The sequence below is a fragment of the Salmo trutta genome, chromosome 25 (assembly GCF_901001165.1).
Source record: "Salmo trutta chromosome 25, fSalTru1.1, whole genome shotgun sequence".
Lineage (NCBI taxonomy): Eukaryota > Metazoa > Chordata > Actinopteri > Salmoniformes > Salmonidae > Salmo > Salmo trutta.
This window is the reverse complement of record NC_042981.1, coordinates 28,502,010-28,518,605: the sequence shown is the minus strand read 5'-3', so window position 1 is coordinate 28,518,605 and position 16,596 is coordinate 28,502,010. Positions and strand designations below refer to the sequence as shown.

Sequence of the window (16,596 nt, the reverse complement as noted above, 5' to 3'; positions counted from 1 at the left end):
CATATGCTGAGCACTTGTTGGCTGTGTTTCCTTCACTCTGCGGTCCAACTCATCCCAAACCATCTCAATTGGGTTGAGGTCGGGTGATTGTGGAGGCCAGGTCATCTGATGCAGCACTCCATCACTCTCCTTCAAGATCAAATAGCCCTTACACAGCCTGGAGGTGTGTTTTGGGTCATTGTCCTGTTGAAAAACAAACAATAGTCCCACTAAGCGCAAACCAGATGGGATGGTGTATTGCTGCAGAATGCTTTGGTAGCCATGCTGGTTAAGTATGCCTTGAATTCCAAATAAATCCCTGACAGTGTCACCAGCAAAGCATCCCCACACCATCACACCTCCTCTTCCATACTTCACGGTGGGAACCACACATGCGGAGATCATCTGTTCACATACTCTGCGTCTCACAAAGATATGGCGGTTTGAACCAAAATATCTAAATTGGACTCATCAGTCCAAAGGGCAGATTTCCACCGGTCTAATGTCCATTGCTCGTGTTTCTTGGCCCAAGCAAGTCTCTTCTTATTATTGGTGTCCTTTAGTAGTGGTTTCTTTGCAGCAATTCAACCATGAAGGCCTGATTCACGCAGTCTCCTCTGAACAGTTGATGTTGAGATATGCTGTTACTTGAACTCTGTGAAACATTTATTTGGGCTGCAATCTGAGCTGCAGTTAACTCTAATGAACTTATCCTCTGCAGCAGAGGTAACTCTGGGTCTTCCTTTCCTGTGGTGGTCCTCATGATACAGTTTCATCATAGCACTGGATGGTTTTTGCGACTGCACTTGAAGAAACTTTCAAAGTTCTTGAATTTACTGACATTTTCTGGATTGACTGACCTCCTTGTCTTGAAGTAATGATGGACTGTCTTTTCTCTTTGCTTATTTGAGCTGCTCTTGCCATAATATGGACTTGGTCTTTTACCAAATAATGTTTTCTTCTGTATACCACCCCTACCTTGTCACAACACAACTGATTGGCTCAAATGCGTTAAGAAGGAAAGAAATTCCACAAATTAACTTTTAACAAGGCTCACCTGTTAATTGAAATGCATTCCAGGTGACTACCTCATGAAGCTGGTTGAGAGAATGCCATGAGTGTGCAATGCTGTCATCAAGGCAAAGGGTGGCTACTTTGAAGAATCTCAAATATAAAATATATTTCTTTAATACTTTTTTGGTTACTACATGATTCCTTATGTGTTATTTCATAGTGTTGATGTATTCACGATTATTCTACAACGTAGAAAATAGTAAAAATAAAGAAAAACCCTCGAATGAGTAGGTGTGTCAAAACTTTTGACTGGTACTGTAGATTGATCCTTTGTGTGTTTTTTCAGAATCTTTTCTTTTCTTGCCTTTCATATTCTGATTAAATAATACCTTTCATGAGTGAAACTGTTATTCTTTTTATCATTCATATTGACTATGTCCAACCCAAGATGAAAGGGAGACACAACTGTGCACTCCCCTGTGCCTTGACTTCTTAGAGATTTCTCTTATACATCTGAGGATCTTCAAATAATGATCTACGGGCCCTTGCCATTCCATTCCATGCTATGAATATGTAATAACAAGTTTGTTAACTGAGGTAGTGATTATAAGATCACAGATTAAATTTCAAGTTCTAAATATGAAATGGCAGGATCACATATTACATTATATTTAAAATTATTTTAAATAACAGTTTATTTCTGTGCATCACTTCTTTAAGGTGTCATAAGCATAATGGAAGAAGCAGATTATTGTTTCCCAACATGATTATATACATTCATATATATACAACTCTGTTGAATATCATTTAAGTGGCATGTAATAGAGAAATGAGGGAGCATTATCTATTGACATTTAGTAACCGAAGTGTTCTGATGCAAGCCCTCTGCTCTATGTTCTGTAGGTTTAACTTGTACTTGTGCTTTCTACTTTCCCCAAAACACAACAATTTGAACCCCAAATATTGTTAAGTGTTGCATACTGTTCACAGATATACCCTGTGCTATAGATGCTGTGCTGAATAAGAGATTTATGGTCTATTCAGGTTTTATCCTTTGCTTTTCAGATACCTGCATATCCAGAGCAGTCTGTGGTCCATTCATCTCATTGTGACTCACTCTAAGGTGTCCCGACACAGCAATAAAAAGGTTCACAGTGAGCATGAACCTAAGCCTTCCCGACCAGAACATGCACAACCCCAGTGACGTCGGTGTGGAGGATGACAAGGCTGAGCTCATGATCCCCTGCTTCCGCAGAAACATGTACGATGAGCCTCTAACCTCATACTCCAATGGATCCATCATTTCCCACCTCCTGCGCAAAACCGTCCAAAACAAGAGGGCTCTGGACGAAAGCCACTTCTACCTACCGACCTCGGCTGTGTCCAGCTCCACCATGGCTGACTCCAGTCAGGAGGACCAGAGCAGTGTCTCCTCCAAGGACAGCACGGCGGAATTTGCATCCCCAGGCAGTCACCTCTCAAACGGAGCCAGCCCTGAGGGGGACAGGCCGCTGAGTGATCACCTCCAGGCCAAGCGTGCCCGTGTGGAGAACATCATCCGAGGCATGGCAGGCTCTCCCAACAGCAGGCTCCATGGGGACAGTGAAAGGGCCGTGTCAGACACCAGGGAGGCTAGAGAGGCCTACAGGGAGAACAAACGCAAACAGAGGCTCCCCCAGCATCAGGAGCACAGTCTCAATGCTGCTGCACCGGCTAACAGAGGCAGCAGTAGCAGCAGTGGCAGCAGCAGTAAGGATGAAGAGTGCCACAAGCTCAAGGAGCAGCTCCAGAGCATGCAGAGGCTCCTGAGACAGCTCCAGGAGAAGTTCTTGCAGGTTTATAACCAGGAAGACACTGAGCGTGAGGACAGAGATGGCACAGGCACAGCCAGCACCGCAAAACATGATGACACCACAGCAAGCAAAGAGTCTGGGTTCCGTATAAACATGGATGAGGAGTTGGAGAGGAAGCATGACAGAGCAAAAGGGGACTGTAAGGACAGGGTGAAGAAAGACGGAAGTTTTCTGACACATCAAAAGGAAGGCAAGAACCTACAGGAGACTCTGAAGCATGAGCTCTCCAAAGCGGTGAGTGAGAGTGTAGATATGGTGTTCAAGAAACTCTCCTCCACGGGGCTCAACCAGTCATCTTATCAGCGCATGTGTCACACCCCGGAGAACATCGACGTGGGAGTTGAGAGGAAGAGCCAGGTAGCCTGTAACCAGGAGCAATCACACACTGAGGAGACAGCCAAACCCCAGGCTCTAGAGTACTACGAGAGCACTGAGCCTTGCAGCCCTGAGGATCAGACCGAGGCTCTGTCTCTTGTGGTCCGTAAGCCGCTCCTAAGCCAGCTTAGCTCAGTTACCCCGACGGTGAAGAGGCCCTACCCCTTACACCAGTCTCCATTCCAGTTTAACTACAGCACACCTCTCCATGACAGTCAAATCCTGGAACACCTCCTCAAATACGGGTCCCACACTAACTTCGGAGGTCTCCCATGCGTGCCCCCATCCATGGGCAGAACCTCCCCAGACTCGGTGGAGCTGCCCTGGGATGCCATCGCCATGAGGTCCAAAGTGACATCCAGCCACCTGACCCACCACCCTCGCACATCAGGCCTGGGACCAGTGACCGTGGACAGTCTGTGTCTCCCTCACGTCAAGATGGAGTGTGGGGACATGCAGAGCATGGCAGAGAGAAACTCCTACATGTCTCTGAATATATCCTTTTACTGGCCTAAAAGATCTCATAGCGTGGTAGTGTTCCAGCTAACATTTGTCAGCATATAGATTTAGTAATGTAGAATTGCATTTATAAGTATATAATCTATGGATGTATGCATTAAATGCTCCATAGAATATCTATTTTCTTTCACTGACATAATGACATAGAGCATTATGTACACTGTATTAATAATCCTAGATGTGTTTACTAATATTGAGTTATCTGATATTATGTATCTACATTCATTATAAAATTCACTATACAAACTCCCTCTGTTTTGCCTTCCCAATTGAACAATGATTCGTTGACGTTCAATGCAGCATGCGCAGTTCCATTAATACAGACTTCAAGGATCATTTTTTCTTTGATCTCGCTAACCCAAAATAAAATTATAGCATCTTCTTTAATCTGAGCAGAGTAATGACTTTAAGACTAGAAAAAGACAAATAAAAAGGAATACAAAGCTTTGATAAGAATTGTCAGGAACAAAAGCCAATTTTCAAAGGCAGAGAAAGCTTCTGTTTCTGTCCAGGAAACAGTGTTTTTTCAGACTTGAAAAGGTGCAGAATATATTTCTCTATCATCAGTGTGATAGGAGTGCATCTGAAAGGTCAGAGCTGAGTGCCTGTGGAAAGCAGAAGTGCCTCCCTACCAGAACACTTGTCTTCTTGAGTATATATAGGATACATACACAGCCATCAAAAGATGTGTTTATACACACGAAAAACATTCCAACAATAAATGTAATCCAGTGAGAGTATATTCAATGACACCACTCTGCATTTTATCATGATTATGATCGCTTTAATCATAAATTAATATAATCACATTGTCAAACGAAACATATTAATAATTATTTCCATAATCATTATGATAGAAACATGCTAATAGTCCCCTGCTGCTGCTGTTTAGCAGTGTTTGATCTTTGGATATGTTACCGGCACATCACAGGTAAACTGTAGTAAGCCAACTCCTGTGCCATTTTTCTTTTTCACCTCTACTGAACAACTCTAAGTGATGTGAAGATTGTGCCCGTGGTCAGAAGTGGTCATTGTCCTTAGTTGTAAGGATTTGGAGAAGAATTGTATTAGGCTCTCTGAGGATATGCTTTATCTTTACTGTACAAAGAGCTGTGGTTCTCTTTGAACAATTTCTCATCAATCTTTCATTCCAACTTCCTTATTTCAAAGGTAGGATTCCCTAATAAATGTATAGTGTGCTGTGACCTGCTGATAAGGAAGTATTACCTAAAGCGTGGCCGTGGGCTACAGAAAGAAAGGCCTCTGAAGATCTAGTTGAATAGAATAGGTATGATTTTATTTGTAACATGATGAACCAGATTAATACTAAAAAAATCATACTTCAAGCAACGTTTCTAGCTGGAAGATGTCTTCAAATGATCAAGTAAACTAGCTACTATTCAAATCATTTCCCAAACAATCACCATCACCACCGCTAGGCATTAGGGGTAAGAGCCGCAGTGACTAATTCAAATCCCTAATCTAGTTCATAATGTTGTAGGGTCATTATTGACTTCCTGGTTACCACAGAGCTGTTATTTAGTGTCATTCATTTTAATTGGAGAAAGAGGCAATTCCGTATTCTAATCTATTAACACTTTTTACAGTGTATGTGAACTGTATTTAATTGTGATCGACTGACAGAACTTGTGGCCTTAACACATTGACACATTCAGGAAGGCCTAACCCCCAACCATCTGAAGAAAGCTAAGCTGATGTTCTTCTACACCCGTTATCCCAGCTCCAATGTGCTGAAAACCTTCTTTCCCGATGTCAAGGTAAGCTAACACAATATTAATTAACATTATGTTATTTAATGTTAATGGGTTTGTTCTATGTTCACCCTATTTGCCTGCAGAATACTTGTTGATGTATTTTTGGGACAGAATGAGCAGTAGGTCGGAGGAAGGAAACAAAAGAACACATGGCTTAGAAAAACAAAGCTGTTAAGCCAGTAGCATGTCCTGGGGTATAGACTAGGGAGATAGAGGGGCGTTCTTTCTTTAAAAAGCCACTCTAGTCAGCAAATGGTGCGACAAAAGACTGTAATAAAGCCACTGTTGTTCTGCGTCAGTACAGGGCAGGTTTTAGACATGCACGCACGCAGGCTGTGAGGCGAGCACTGGGCCTAACCACAGCATCCTGTATTTCTGTGTGCCCTGTGTGTTTCCTCTCCTGTCCCCTCTCCTTCCACCGTGGCCGGTACATGTCCTGCTAGGGCCAGTCTGTGTCTGGGGCCCAGGCCTGCCCTCCACACTACTCTATCTGACCCTAGGGTCATAAGGGAGGCCTGCAGCCAGCAGCCCACTGCGTCTCCTCCTTGCCCACGACCCTGTGGTGGGAAGTGGCACTGAACAAAAGACAGTTCTAATCCTGGTGTCTGATTCCATCCTATCAGGCAGAGTCACTGAGAGGGAAGCTTCCTTCTGTCCTTGCGCTGCACTGTGGCTTTCTCACTGTCCGATAGCAGCAGAGAAAATAAACGTCTTTGATGCCTGCCCAGCCCTTGGGCGTTTTTTTCTTTCTTTCTGGATGAAGAGATAGAATAACCAGGCTAATGTCAAGACTGAGTTTAGAAACACACGGCTTTGACAGATGTTTTTTAATTCAGTAAGTTGGTGGGAAAAGATCAGAGCAATTAACGTTGAATAAAATGACAGACCAACACAATCCATATTGCTTGCATACAGTACTAGTCAAAATGTGGACACACCTACTCATTCAAGGGTTTTACTTTATTTGTACTATTCTCTACATTGTAGAATAATAGTGAAGACATCAAAAACAATGAAATAACACATATGGAATCACGTAGTAACCCCAAAATATATTTTAGATTTTAGATTCTTCAAAGTAGTCACCCTTTGCCTTGATGACAGCTTTGCACACTCTTGGCATTCTCTCAACGAGCTTCATGAGGAATGCTTTTCCAACAGTCTTGAAGGAGTTCCCACATATGCTGAGCACTTGTTGGCTGCTTTTCCTTCAGTCTGAGGTCCAATTCGTCCCAAACCATCTCAATTGGGTTGAGGTTGGGTGATTGTCGACTATGTACATACTGAATATAGATTTTTATTCACTTGTTTTACCCAAAACAACACATTTATATTCCAGCTCAGATTTGTAAGTGGATATGAAAAAGATAGAAGACACGGTTTTGACACAGAGTAGGTTCTCGATCGTCTTGCATCAACTTGGTTATTTGGTCGATAAAGACACGTAAACGATGTCAGTAAATTTTTCTCAACTTGTTGTCCCCTTGTGTCTCTAGTTCAATCGGTGCATCACCTCTCAGCTCATCAAGTGGTTCAGTAACTTCCGGGAGTTCTACTACATCCAGATGGAGAAGTTTGCCCGCCAGGCCATAGTGGACGGGGTCAATGATGTGAAAGACATGTCCATCAGCAGAGACTCTGAGCTGTTCAGAGCCCTCAACATGCACTACAACAAAGCCAATGACTTCCAGGTAAGTCAAAATGTGTTTATCTTACCATATGTATGGTCAGCTCCTCCCCTGATATCCAATGTAACTATATACTGTATGTAAGCTCGTCAATGTTTTTCCATGATTTTAGATTATTACATATTAGATTAGCATCCTCCCTTTCCAAAGTAAATTGCAACACGTATTCAAAGAAAATATGGTCAATGCTGACTGAATTATCTTTATGTATGGGAACAGTGTGTTCATTCTGCTTTCATCAGCACTCCTCGGTTGATGCAGCCAATGCTGTGCTTTTTGCCCTGAAACTAAAATGAGTCATAAAGTGAGGAAAACAATAGTTGTTTAGGCAGGAATGTGATAAATTACACATTGATGTAGTATTAGGGTAATACACCTTCATTAGCATATCAGAGAATTCTCCTCTCAGTAACCTGTTCCTGATCTGGTCTGGTCAGTATTCTCCTACCTCTGTGGATCTGGCCTGGTCAGTATTCTCCTACCTCTGTGGATCTGGCCTGGTCAGTAATCTCCTACCTCTGTGGTTCTGGTCTGGTCAGCTATCTCCCTACCTCTGTGGTTCTGGTCTGGTCAGTATTCTCCTACCTCTGTGGATCTGGCCTGGTCAGTATTCTCCTACCTCTGTGGATCTGGCCTGGTCAGTAATCTCCTACCTCTGTGGTTCTGGTCTGGTCAGCTATCTCCCTACCTCTGTGGTTCTGGTCTGGTCAGTAATCTCCTACCTCTGTGGATCTGGCCTGGTCAGTATTCTCCTACCTCTGTGGATCTGGCCTGGTCAGTAATCTCCTACCTCTGTGGTTCTGGTCTGGTCAGCTATCTCCCTACCTCTGTGGTTCTGGTCTGGTCAGTAATCTCCTACCTCTGTGGATCTGGTCTGGTCAGTATTCTCCTACCTCTGTGGATCTGGTCTGGTCAGTAATCTCCTACCTCTGTGGTTCTGGTCTGGTCAGTAATCTCCTACCTCTGTAGTTCTGGTCTGGTCAGTTATCTCCTACCTCTGTGGATCTGGTCTGGTCAGTAATCTCCTACCTCTGTGGTTCTGGTCTGGTCAGCTATCTCCTACCTCTGTGGTTCTGGTCTGGTCAGTAATCTCCTACCTCGGTGGATCTGGTCTGGTCAGCTATCTTCTACCTCTGTGGTTCTGGTCTGGTCAGCTATCTCCTACCTCTGTGGTTCTGGTCTGGTCAGTATTCTCCTACCTCTGTGGATCTGGCCTGGTCAGTAATCTCCTACCTCTGTGGTTCTGGTCTGGTCAGCTATCTCCCTACCTCTGTGGTTCTGGTCTGGTCAGTAATCTCCTACCTCTGTGGATCTGGTCTGGTCAGTATTCTCCTACCTCTGTGGATCTGGTCTGGTCAGTAATCTCCTACCTCTGTGGTTCTGGTCTGGTCAGTAATCTCCTACCTCTGTAGTTCTGGTCTGGTCAGTTATCTCCTACCTCTGTGGATCTGGTCTGGTCAGTAATCTCCTACCTCTGTGGTTCTGGTCTGGTCAGCTATCTCCTACCTCTGTGGTTCTGGTCTGGTCAGTAATCTCCTACCTCGGTGGATCTGGTCTGGTCAGCTATCTTCTACCTCTGTGGTTCTGGTCTGGTCAGCTATCTCCTACCTCTGTGGTTCTGGTCTGGTCAGTATTCTCCTACCTCGGTGGATCTGGTCTGGTCAGCTATCTCCTACCTCTGTGGATCTGGTCTGGTCAGTAATCTACTACCTCTGTGGATCTGGTCTGGTCAGCTATCTTCTACCTCTGTGGTTCTGGTCTGGTCAGCTATCTCCTAGTTGTGGTCACGTATGACTGTGTCCTTGCCCTGACACATGTGTCACTGCACCTGTGGCTGCACAGCCTTTGCAGCCATTATCTAAACTCTAGAGCAATGCTTTATCAAACTGTGGGAAGAGGAAGCTGCAGAATCCCACTAAAACAACTCGGGATTAGAGGACCAGTACGCCTGAGCGAGGCTCAGATTGCTACTGATGCGGAATGCTGAGAAAGATGCTGTGAATTCCGAGGGAGAAGGCTGATTGGTGGGAAAGAACCAAGACCGTTTTCTTTACCTTGGGACTAAGACATTCCTTTCCCAGGGATGCTTTGTGTCGGGAGATGAGAAAAAAAAAGTTATGCCAACAACTGGACTGTTAGCTGGTGTATGGGAAATAATGGCACCGAATAGATTCTTGTCCCAGCATCCAAGCCTGATCTGTGTTGATCTGTGTTGAGAACAGGGTGAAATTCCTGGGAAGGCTTGGTGATTTCTCTCTTTCCGAACAGCTAAGTTGAAGGCAACAAGGCTACAAAGTCAAAGCAGAATCCCACTACAGACAGCTAATGATTCTGACATTGTATTTGTTTTATGAGCATAGAGAACAAAGTGTGAAGGAGCTGTCTGTTTTGAAGTGAGTAAGGGTGTTAAAAATGTCCTTGTAGGCAGGGCCGGATTAAGAAATCATAGACCCCGGGGCTTTGTTTTTTTTATAGGCACCCCAAACTTTGCTTTCCAAACTGTACGTTTTACCCGCGATTATATTTTGAAATCTGCAAGGCAAACCGAAAGCCGCAACCAACCATAGAAAAATAATACATAGATGGCAGTTCCCATTCAAGTCAGGACTGGTATCCATTGCTACTGTACCCATGAGTTTAACAGTCAAATTGCCAGGATAAGAAGTTACTAAACCCTTCTATGGATTATATGTCTATGGCCACAATGCAACAAGCTGTAAATTTAGCGCATGCTGCCAAAACTGCAGTCTTCCCAACAGTAGACATACTGGTAACTGCCAAAATAAAGGAAACACTTTAGTCAATGAGGCATATAAAGTATACAGTGCATTCGGAAATTATTCAGACCCCTTGATTTTTTCCCACATTTTGTTACGTTACGGCCTTGTTCTAAAATTTATAAAATTGTTTATTTCTCTCATCAATCTACACACTATACCCCATAATGACAAAGCAAAAACAAGTTATTAAAAAACTTAAATATCACATTTACTCAGTACTTTGTTGAAGGACCTTTGGCAGCAATTACAGCCTCGAGTCTTCTTGGGTATGACGCTACCAGCTTGGCACACCTGTATTTGGGGAGGTTCACTCATTCTTCTCTGCCGATCCTCTCAAGCCCTGTCATGTTGGATGGGGAGCGTTACTGTACAGCTATTTTCAGATCTCTCCAGAGATGTTCGATCTGGTTCAAGTCCGATCTCTGTTTGGGAGACTCAAGGACATTCAGGAACTTGTCCCGAAGCCACCTGCATTGTCTTGGATGGGTGCTTAGGGCCGTTGTCCTGTTGGAAGGTGAACCTTCGCCCCAACCCGCTCTGGAGCAGGTTCTCATCAAGGGTCTCTCTGTACTTTGCTCAGTTCATTGTTCCCACAATCCTGACTAGTCTCCCAGTCCCTGCCACTGAAAAACATCCCCACAGCATGATGCTGCCACCACCATGCTTCACTGTAGGGATGGTGCCAAGTTTCCTCCAGACGTGACGCTTGGCATTCAGGCCAAAGAGTTCAATCTTGGTTTCATCAGACCAGAGATTCTTGTTTCTCATGGTCAGAGTCCTTTAGGTGCCTTTTGGCAAACTCCAAGCGGGCTGTCATGTGCCTTTTACTGAGGAGTGGTTTCCGTCTGGCCACTCTACCATAAATGCCTGACTGGTGGAATGCTGCAGAGATGGTTGTCCTTCTGGAAGGTTCTCCCATCTCTCAGAGGATCTATGGAGCTCTGTCAGAGTGACCATCAGGTTCTTGGTCACCTCCCTGACCAAGGCCTTTCTCCCCCGATTGTTTGGCCGGGCGGACAGCTCTAGGAAGAGTCTTGGTGGTTCCAAAATTCTTCCATTTAAGATTGATGAAGGCCACTGTGTTCTTGGGGACCTTCAATGCGGCAGAAATGACACAATCCTGTCTCGGAGCTCTACGGACAATTCCTTTAACCTCATGGCTTGGTTTTTGCTCGGACATGCACTGACAACTGTGGGACCTAATATAGACAGGTGTGTGCCTTTCTAAATCATGTCCAGTGAATTTAATTTACCACAGGTGGACTCCAATCAAGTTGTAGAAACAATTCAAGGATGATCAATGGAAAAAGGATGCACCTGAGCTCAATTTTTGATTCTCATAGCAAAGGGTCTGAAAACTTATGTAAATAAGGTATTTCTGTTTTTAATATTTAATACATTCGCAAAAATGTCTACAAAACTACTTTCACTTTGACATTATGGGGTATTGTGTGTATTTTTTTATTTATTTAATCCACTTTAGAATAAGGCTGTAACTTAACAACATGTGTAAAAAGGGTAGGGGTCTGAATACTTTCCTGGCATGGTTTAGGTCCACTTGTAGAGTCTATGCCAAGGTGCACTGAAGCTGTTCTGCCAACATCCTTTTAAGAGACTCTATGTTGGGGTTTCCTTTATATTGGCAGATACCTGTATGTGCTTGTGTTAAGGCTGTCTACACTCATTGAGAACGGGTTTTTCCTGTGGTTGGTGGTTGCAGTAAAAAAAAAATTATATATATATACCACATATATAATATATACTGTATATATAATATATACAGTATATACAGTACCAGTCAAAAGTTTGGACACACCTACAGTTGAAGTCGGAAGTTTACATACACTTAGGTTGGAGTCATTAAAACTCGTTTTTCAACCACTCCACAAATTTCTTGTTAACAAACTATAGTTTTGGCAAGTCGATTAGGACATCTACTTTGTGCATGACACAAGTAATTTTTCCAACAATTGTTTACAGATAGATTATTTCACTTATAATTCACTGTATCACAATTCCAGTGGGTCAGAAGTTTACATACACTAAGTTGACTGTGCCTTTAAACAGCTTGGAAAATTACAGAAAATGATGTCATGGCTTTAGAAGCTTCGGATAGGCTAATTAACATCATTTGATTCAATTGGAGGTGTACCTGTTGATGTATTTCAAGGCCTACCTTCAAACTCAGTGCCTCTGCTTGACATCATGTGAAAATCAAAAGAAATCAGCCAAGACCTCAGAAAAAAATTGTAGACCTCCACAGGTCTGGTTCATCCTTGGGAACAATTTCCAAACGCCTGAAAGTACCACGTTCATCTGTACAAACAATAGTAAGCAAGTAAGCAGCCGTCATACCGCTCAGGAAGGAGACGCATTCTGTCTCCTAGAGATGAACGTACTTTGGTGCGAAAGTGCAAATCAGTCCCAGAACAACAGCAAAGAACCTTGTGATGATGCTGGAGGAAATAGGTACAAAAGTATCTATCACAGTAAAACGAGTCCTATATCGACATAACCTGAACGGCCGCTCAGCAAGGAAGAAGCCACTGCTCCAAAACCACCATAAAAAAAGCCAGACTACGGTTTGCAACTGCACATTGGGACAAAGATTGCACTTTTTGGAGAATTGTCCTCTGGTCTGAGGAAACAAAAATAGAAATGTTTTGCCATAATGACCATCGTTATGTTTGGAGTAAAAATGGGGAGGCTTGCAAGCCGAAGAATACCATCCCAACCGTGAAGCACAGGGGTGGCAGCATCATGTTGTGGGGGTGCTTTGCTGCAGGAGGGACTGGTGCACTTCACAAAATAGATGGCATCATGAGAAGGAAAATGATGTGGATCTATTGAAGCAACATCTCAAGACATCAGTCAGGAAGTTAAAGCTTGGTCACAAATGGGTCTTCCAAATGGTCAATGACCCCAAGTATACTTCCAAAGTTGTGGCAAAATGGCTTAAGGACAACAAAGTCAAGGTATTGGAGTGGCCATCACAAAGCCCTGACTTCAATCCTATAGAATATTTATGGGCAGAACTGAAAAAGTGTGTGTGAGCAAGGAGGCCTATAAACCTGACTCAGTTACGCCAGCTCTGTCAGGAGGAATGGGCCAAAATTCAACTTATTGTGGGAAGCTTGTGGAAGGCAACCCGAAATATTTGACCCAAGTTAAACAATTTAAAGGCAATGCTACCAAATACTAATTGAGTGTATGTAAACTTCTGACCCACTGGGAATGTGATGAAAGAAATAAAAGCTGAAATAAATCATTCTCTCTACTATTATTCTGACATTTCACATTCTTAAAATAAAGTGGTGATCCTAACTGAACTAAAACAGGGAATTTTTACTAGGATTAAATGTCAGGAATTGTGAAATACTGAGTTTAAATGTGTATGGTTAAGCTGTATGTGAACTTCCAACTTCAACTGTACACATTCAAGGGTTTTCTTTATTTTTTTAAACTATTTTCTACATTGCATTGTAACTAAGAAATAACATATATGGAATCATGTAATAACCAAAAAAGTGTTAAACAAATCAAAATATAAGTTATATTTTAGATTCTTCAAAGTAGCCACCCTTTGCCTTGATGACAGCTTTGCACATTCACTCTTGGCATTTTCTCAACCAGCTCCATGAGAAATGCTTTTACAACGATCTTGTTCCCATATATGCTGAGCACTTTTTGGCTGCTTTTCCTTCACTCTGCGGTCCAACTCATCCCAAACCATCTCTATTGGGTTGAGGTCGGGTGATTGTGAAAGCCAGATCATTTGATGCAGCACTCCATTTTTGTATTTATTATTATGGATCCCCATAATAAATACAAAATGGTGGAGTGTGGACCTTCTTCCTGGGGTCCAGCAAAATTAAGGCAATTAATACAATTTTTAAAACATTACAACTGTCACGTCCTGACCAGTATAAGGGTTATTTGTTATTGTAGTTTGGTCAGGACGTGGCAGAGGGTATTTGTTTTATGTGGTTCGGGGTGGTGGTTTATTTAGTAGGGCGTTTGATTTATTATTTCCGGGTTTTTGGGTAATGTTCTATGTTTGTATTTCTATGTGGTCTCTGGTTTTTTGTATTTCTATGTCTGTTTTTTTGGGTTGGACTCTCAATTGGAGGCAGGTGTTTTCTCGTTGCCTCTGATTGGCAGTCCTATTTATGGGTATGTGTTTGGTTTAGTGTTTGTGGGAGATTGTTTCTTGTTTTGCGTGTGTGAGCCTGACAAGACTGTTTTGTTGTTCGTGAGTTGTTCGTTTTTGTTATTTTGGTGTTCACTTTATTTTAAAATAAATACAAGATGAGCATCCACATTCCTGCTGCGTTTTGGTCCTCCATTCCCGACGACAACAACAACACATTCAGACTGTGTGCCCTCAGGCCCCTACTCCACTACTACCACATATATACAGTACAAAATCCATGTGTATGTGTGTGTATAGTGCGCGTGTTATCGTGTGTGTGTGTATGCGCCTATGTTTGTGTTGTTCCATACGTTTTTTTTTTAAATCTGTTTTTTTAAAATCTATTTTTACTGCTTGAATGAGTTACTTGATGTGGAATAGAGTTCCATGTAGTCACAGCTTGGAGGTGTGTTTTGGGTCATTGTCCTGTTGAAAAACAGGACAATGAGTAAGTGCAAACCAGTGCAAACCAACAGTAAGTGCAAACCAGATGGGATGGCGTATCACTGCAGAATGCTGTGGTAGCCATGCTGGTTAAGTGTTCCTTGAATTCGAAATAAATCACAGACAGTGTCACCAGCAAAGCACCCCCACACCATCACACCTACTAAAAGTTAAAAGTAACTTTTAACAAGGCACACCTGTTAATTGAAATGCATTCCAGGTGACTACCTCATGAAGCTGGTTGAGAGAATGCCAAGAGTGTGCAAAGCTGCCATCAAGGCATTGGGTAGCTACTTTGAAGAATCTGAAATATAAAATATATTTTGATTTGTTTAACACTTTTTTGGTTACTACATGATCCCATATGTGTTATTGCATCGTTTTGATGTCTTCACTATTATTCTACAATTTTGAAAATTGTAAAAATAAAGACAAATCCTGAAATGAGTAGGTGCGTCCAAACTTTTGACTGGTACTGTATATATACACAGTATTATTATTATTGTTATTATTATTATCATTATTATTATTTTTGATTCCCCTTGGGCCCCCCATTAGCCTGGGCCCAGGGGCTTCACTCCTGTTTTAATCTGGCCCTGCATGTAGGTCCAGGTTCCACAGTGTTGGTTCAGAGCACTGTAGAAAAGAGTTATGTAAACAATGAGACAACACACCTCCCATCCACTGTGGTGGTTTGTCACTCACATCAAAGAAGCCGTTGGTTTAGATTTTGCTTGGTTTCAGTGCACGTAATTCATTGAGACTTGGCTTTAAGCACAACATTGTGTTTGATCTCTCTACCAACAGGTTCCTGATAGATTCCTTGAGGTTGCTGAAATTACTCTCCAAGAGTTTTTCAACGCCATTTCAACTGCCAAAGATTCTGACCCCTCTTGGAAGAAGGCAATCTACAAGGTCATCTGTAAACTGGACAGTGATGTCCCAGATGAGTTCAAGTCATCCACCTGCCTATAGACAGAGCAAACAATAGTCATGCTCGAGAAAGGAAGGACATTTTGCAGTCATACAATGACAATAAGTGCTAATTTAACACGTCTTGCCAATAAATTGGATTTTAGTGAGAGAATCAAGGAACAAATTAATTATGTTGTAAATTACATATTATACACTGCAGTATAGGAGCCTACTTACTGCACTTACAGCTTTTTACAGTCTCAGTGAGCTTTATAGCACTGCTCCAGCTCTCTCCTAGGAGTTTTTTAAAACTTAGCTGACAGCAGATCGTAGTGTGTCTGTGCCTCTCCATAGGGATTAAATTAAGACAAGATGTAGTTGCATGTTTGTAGATGTAGTGATATTTAAGGGCAGTGGTTTAATACTGTAGTGTACTTGCTAGGTATGATAGACTTACAAACGTGAACAAAATGGTCGTTTCTATACATATTTGACTTATGGTTCCTAATGGACATGCGGTTTTGGATGATTCTGAGAGAAAGACATACTGTGGTAATAGTTTATTTTTATTTTGTAGCAAGTGTTTTATGTAAATGTCAATACGCTAAATGTATTAACCTAATAGCATGTAAATATTGCAAATGACCACAAAGAACCAATTGTTTGAGAAAAAATGGTATGTACAAAAAAGTACAAAGTTATGTTTAGATGTTTTGGGCCTATTTCTAGGCACAAAACAGTCTATTGCCTATTGTCAACTCAATTCCATAGACACCATATTCTGAGTGGTTATTTGATAGTCCTGCTGATAGAATAAAGCTGCACTTACTTCATCTTGAGAGGTTTTTTTTTCACACACTGATTGTAAGTCACTATGGATGAGGTTGTCTAATAAAATGACTTAAATATAAATAGATGGAAATAATCACAATTTTAATTTATTGAATTATTTCACAATTCATTTCAGGCATCACCAAACATTTAGTAAATATAGTTCATATTTGTACTACTACTGTTTGTAACACCACATTGAAAGTATTCTGCCTCAATTCCGAGCCGCTA

At 42.1% G+C, this 16,596-nt stretch overlaps 1 protein-coding gene across 1 annotated transcript; it reads left to right on the top strand.

Annotated features, from left to right (window-relative positions):
* The first annotated feature begins 2,139 nt into the window (after positions 1–2,139).
* Positions 2,140–16,367, top strand: prox2 (prospero homeobox 2). Its single transcript, XM_029713541.1, has 4 exons — positions 2,140–3,716; positions 5,411–5,518; positions 7,012–7,206; positions 15,427–16,367. The coding sequence occupies exons 1-4, from the start codon at positions 2,154–2,156 to the stop codon at positions 15,592–15,594; spliced, it is 2,034 nt and encodes a 677-aa protein (XP_029569401.1). The 5' UTR covers positions 2,140–2,153; the 3' UTR covers positions 15,595–16,367.
* The last annotated feature ends 229 nt before the right edge of the window (positions 16,368–16,596 follow it).

What these genes read in the sequence shown, in the direction of transcription:
- prox2 (XM_029713541.1), top strand. Translation starts at nt 2,154, where the DNA reads ATGAACCTAAGCCTTCCCGACCAGAACATGCACAACCCCAGTGACGTC. An exon ending in CCTTCTTTCCCGATGTCAAG is followed by an intron (nt 5,519 to 7,011) that starts GTAAGCTAACAC and finishes TTGTGTCTCTAG; the next exon opens with TTCAATCGGTGCATCACCTC. An exon ending in ACAAAGCCAATGACTTCCAG is followed by an intron (nt 7,207 to 15,426) that starts GTAAGTCAAAAT and finishes CTCTACCAACAG; the next exon opens with GTTCCTGATAGATTCCTTGA.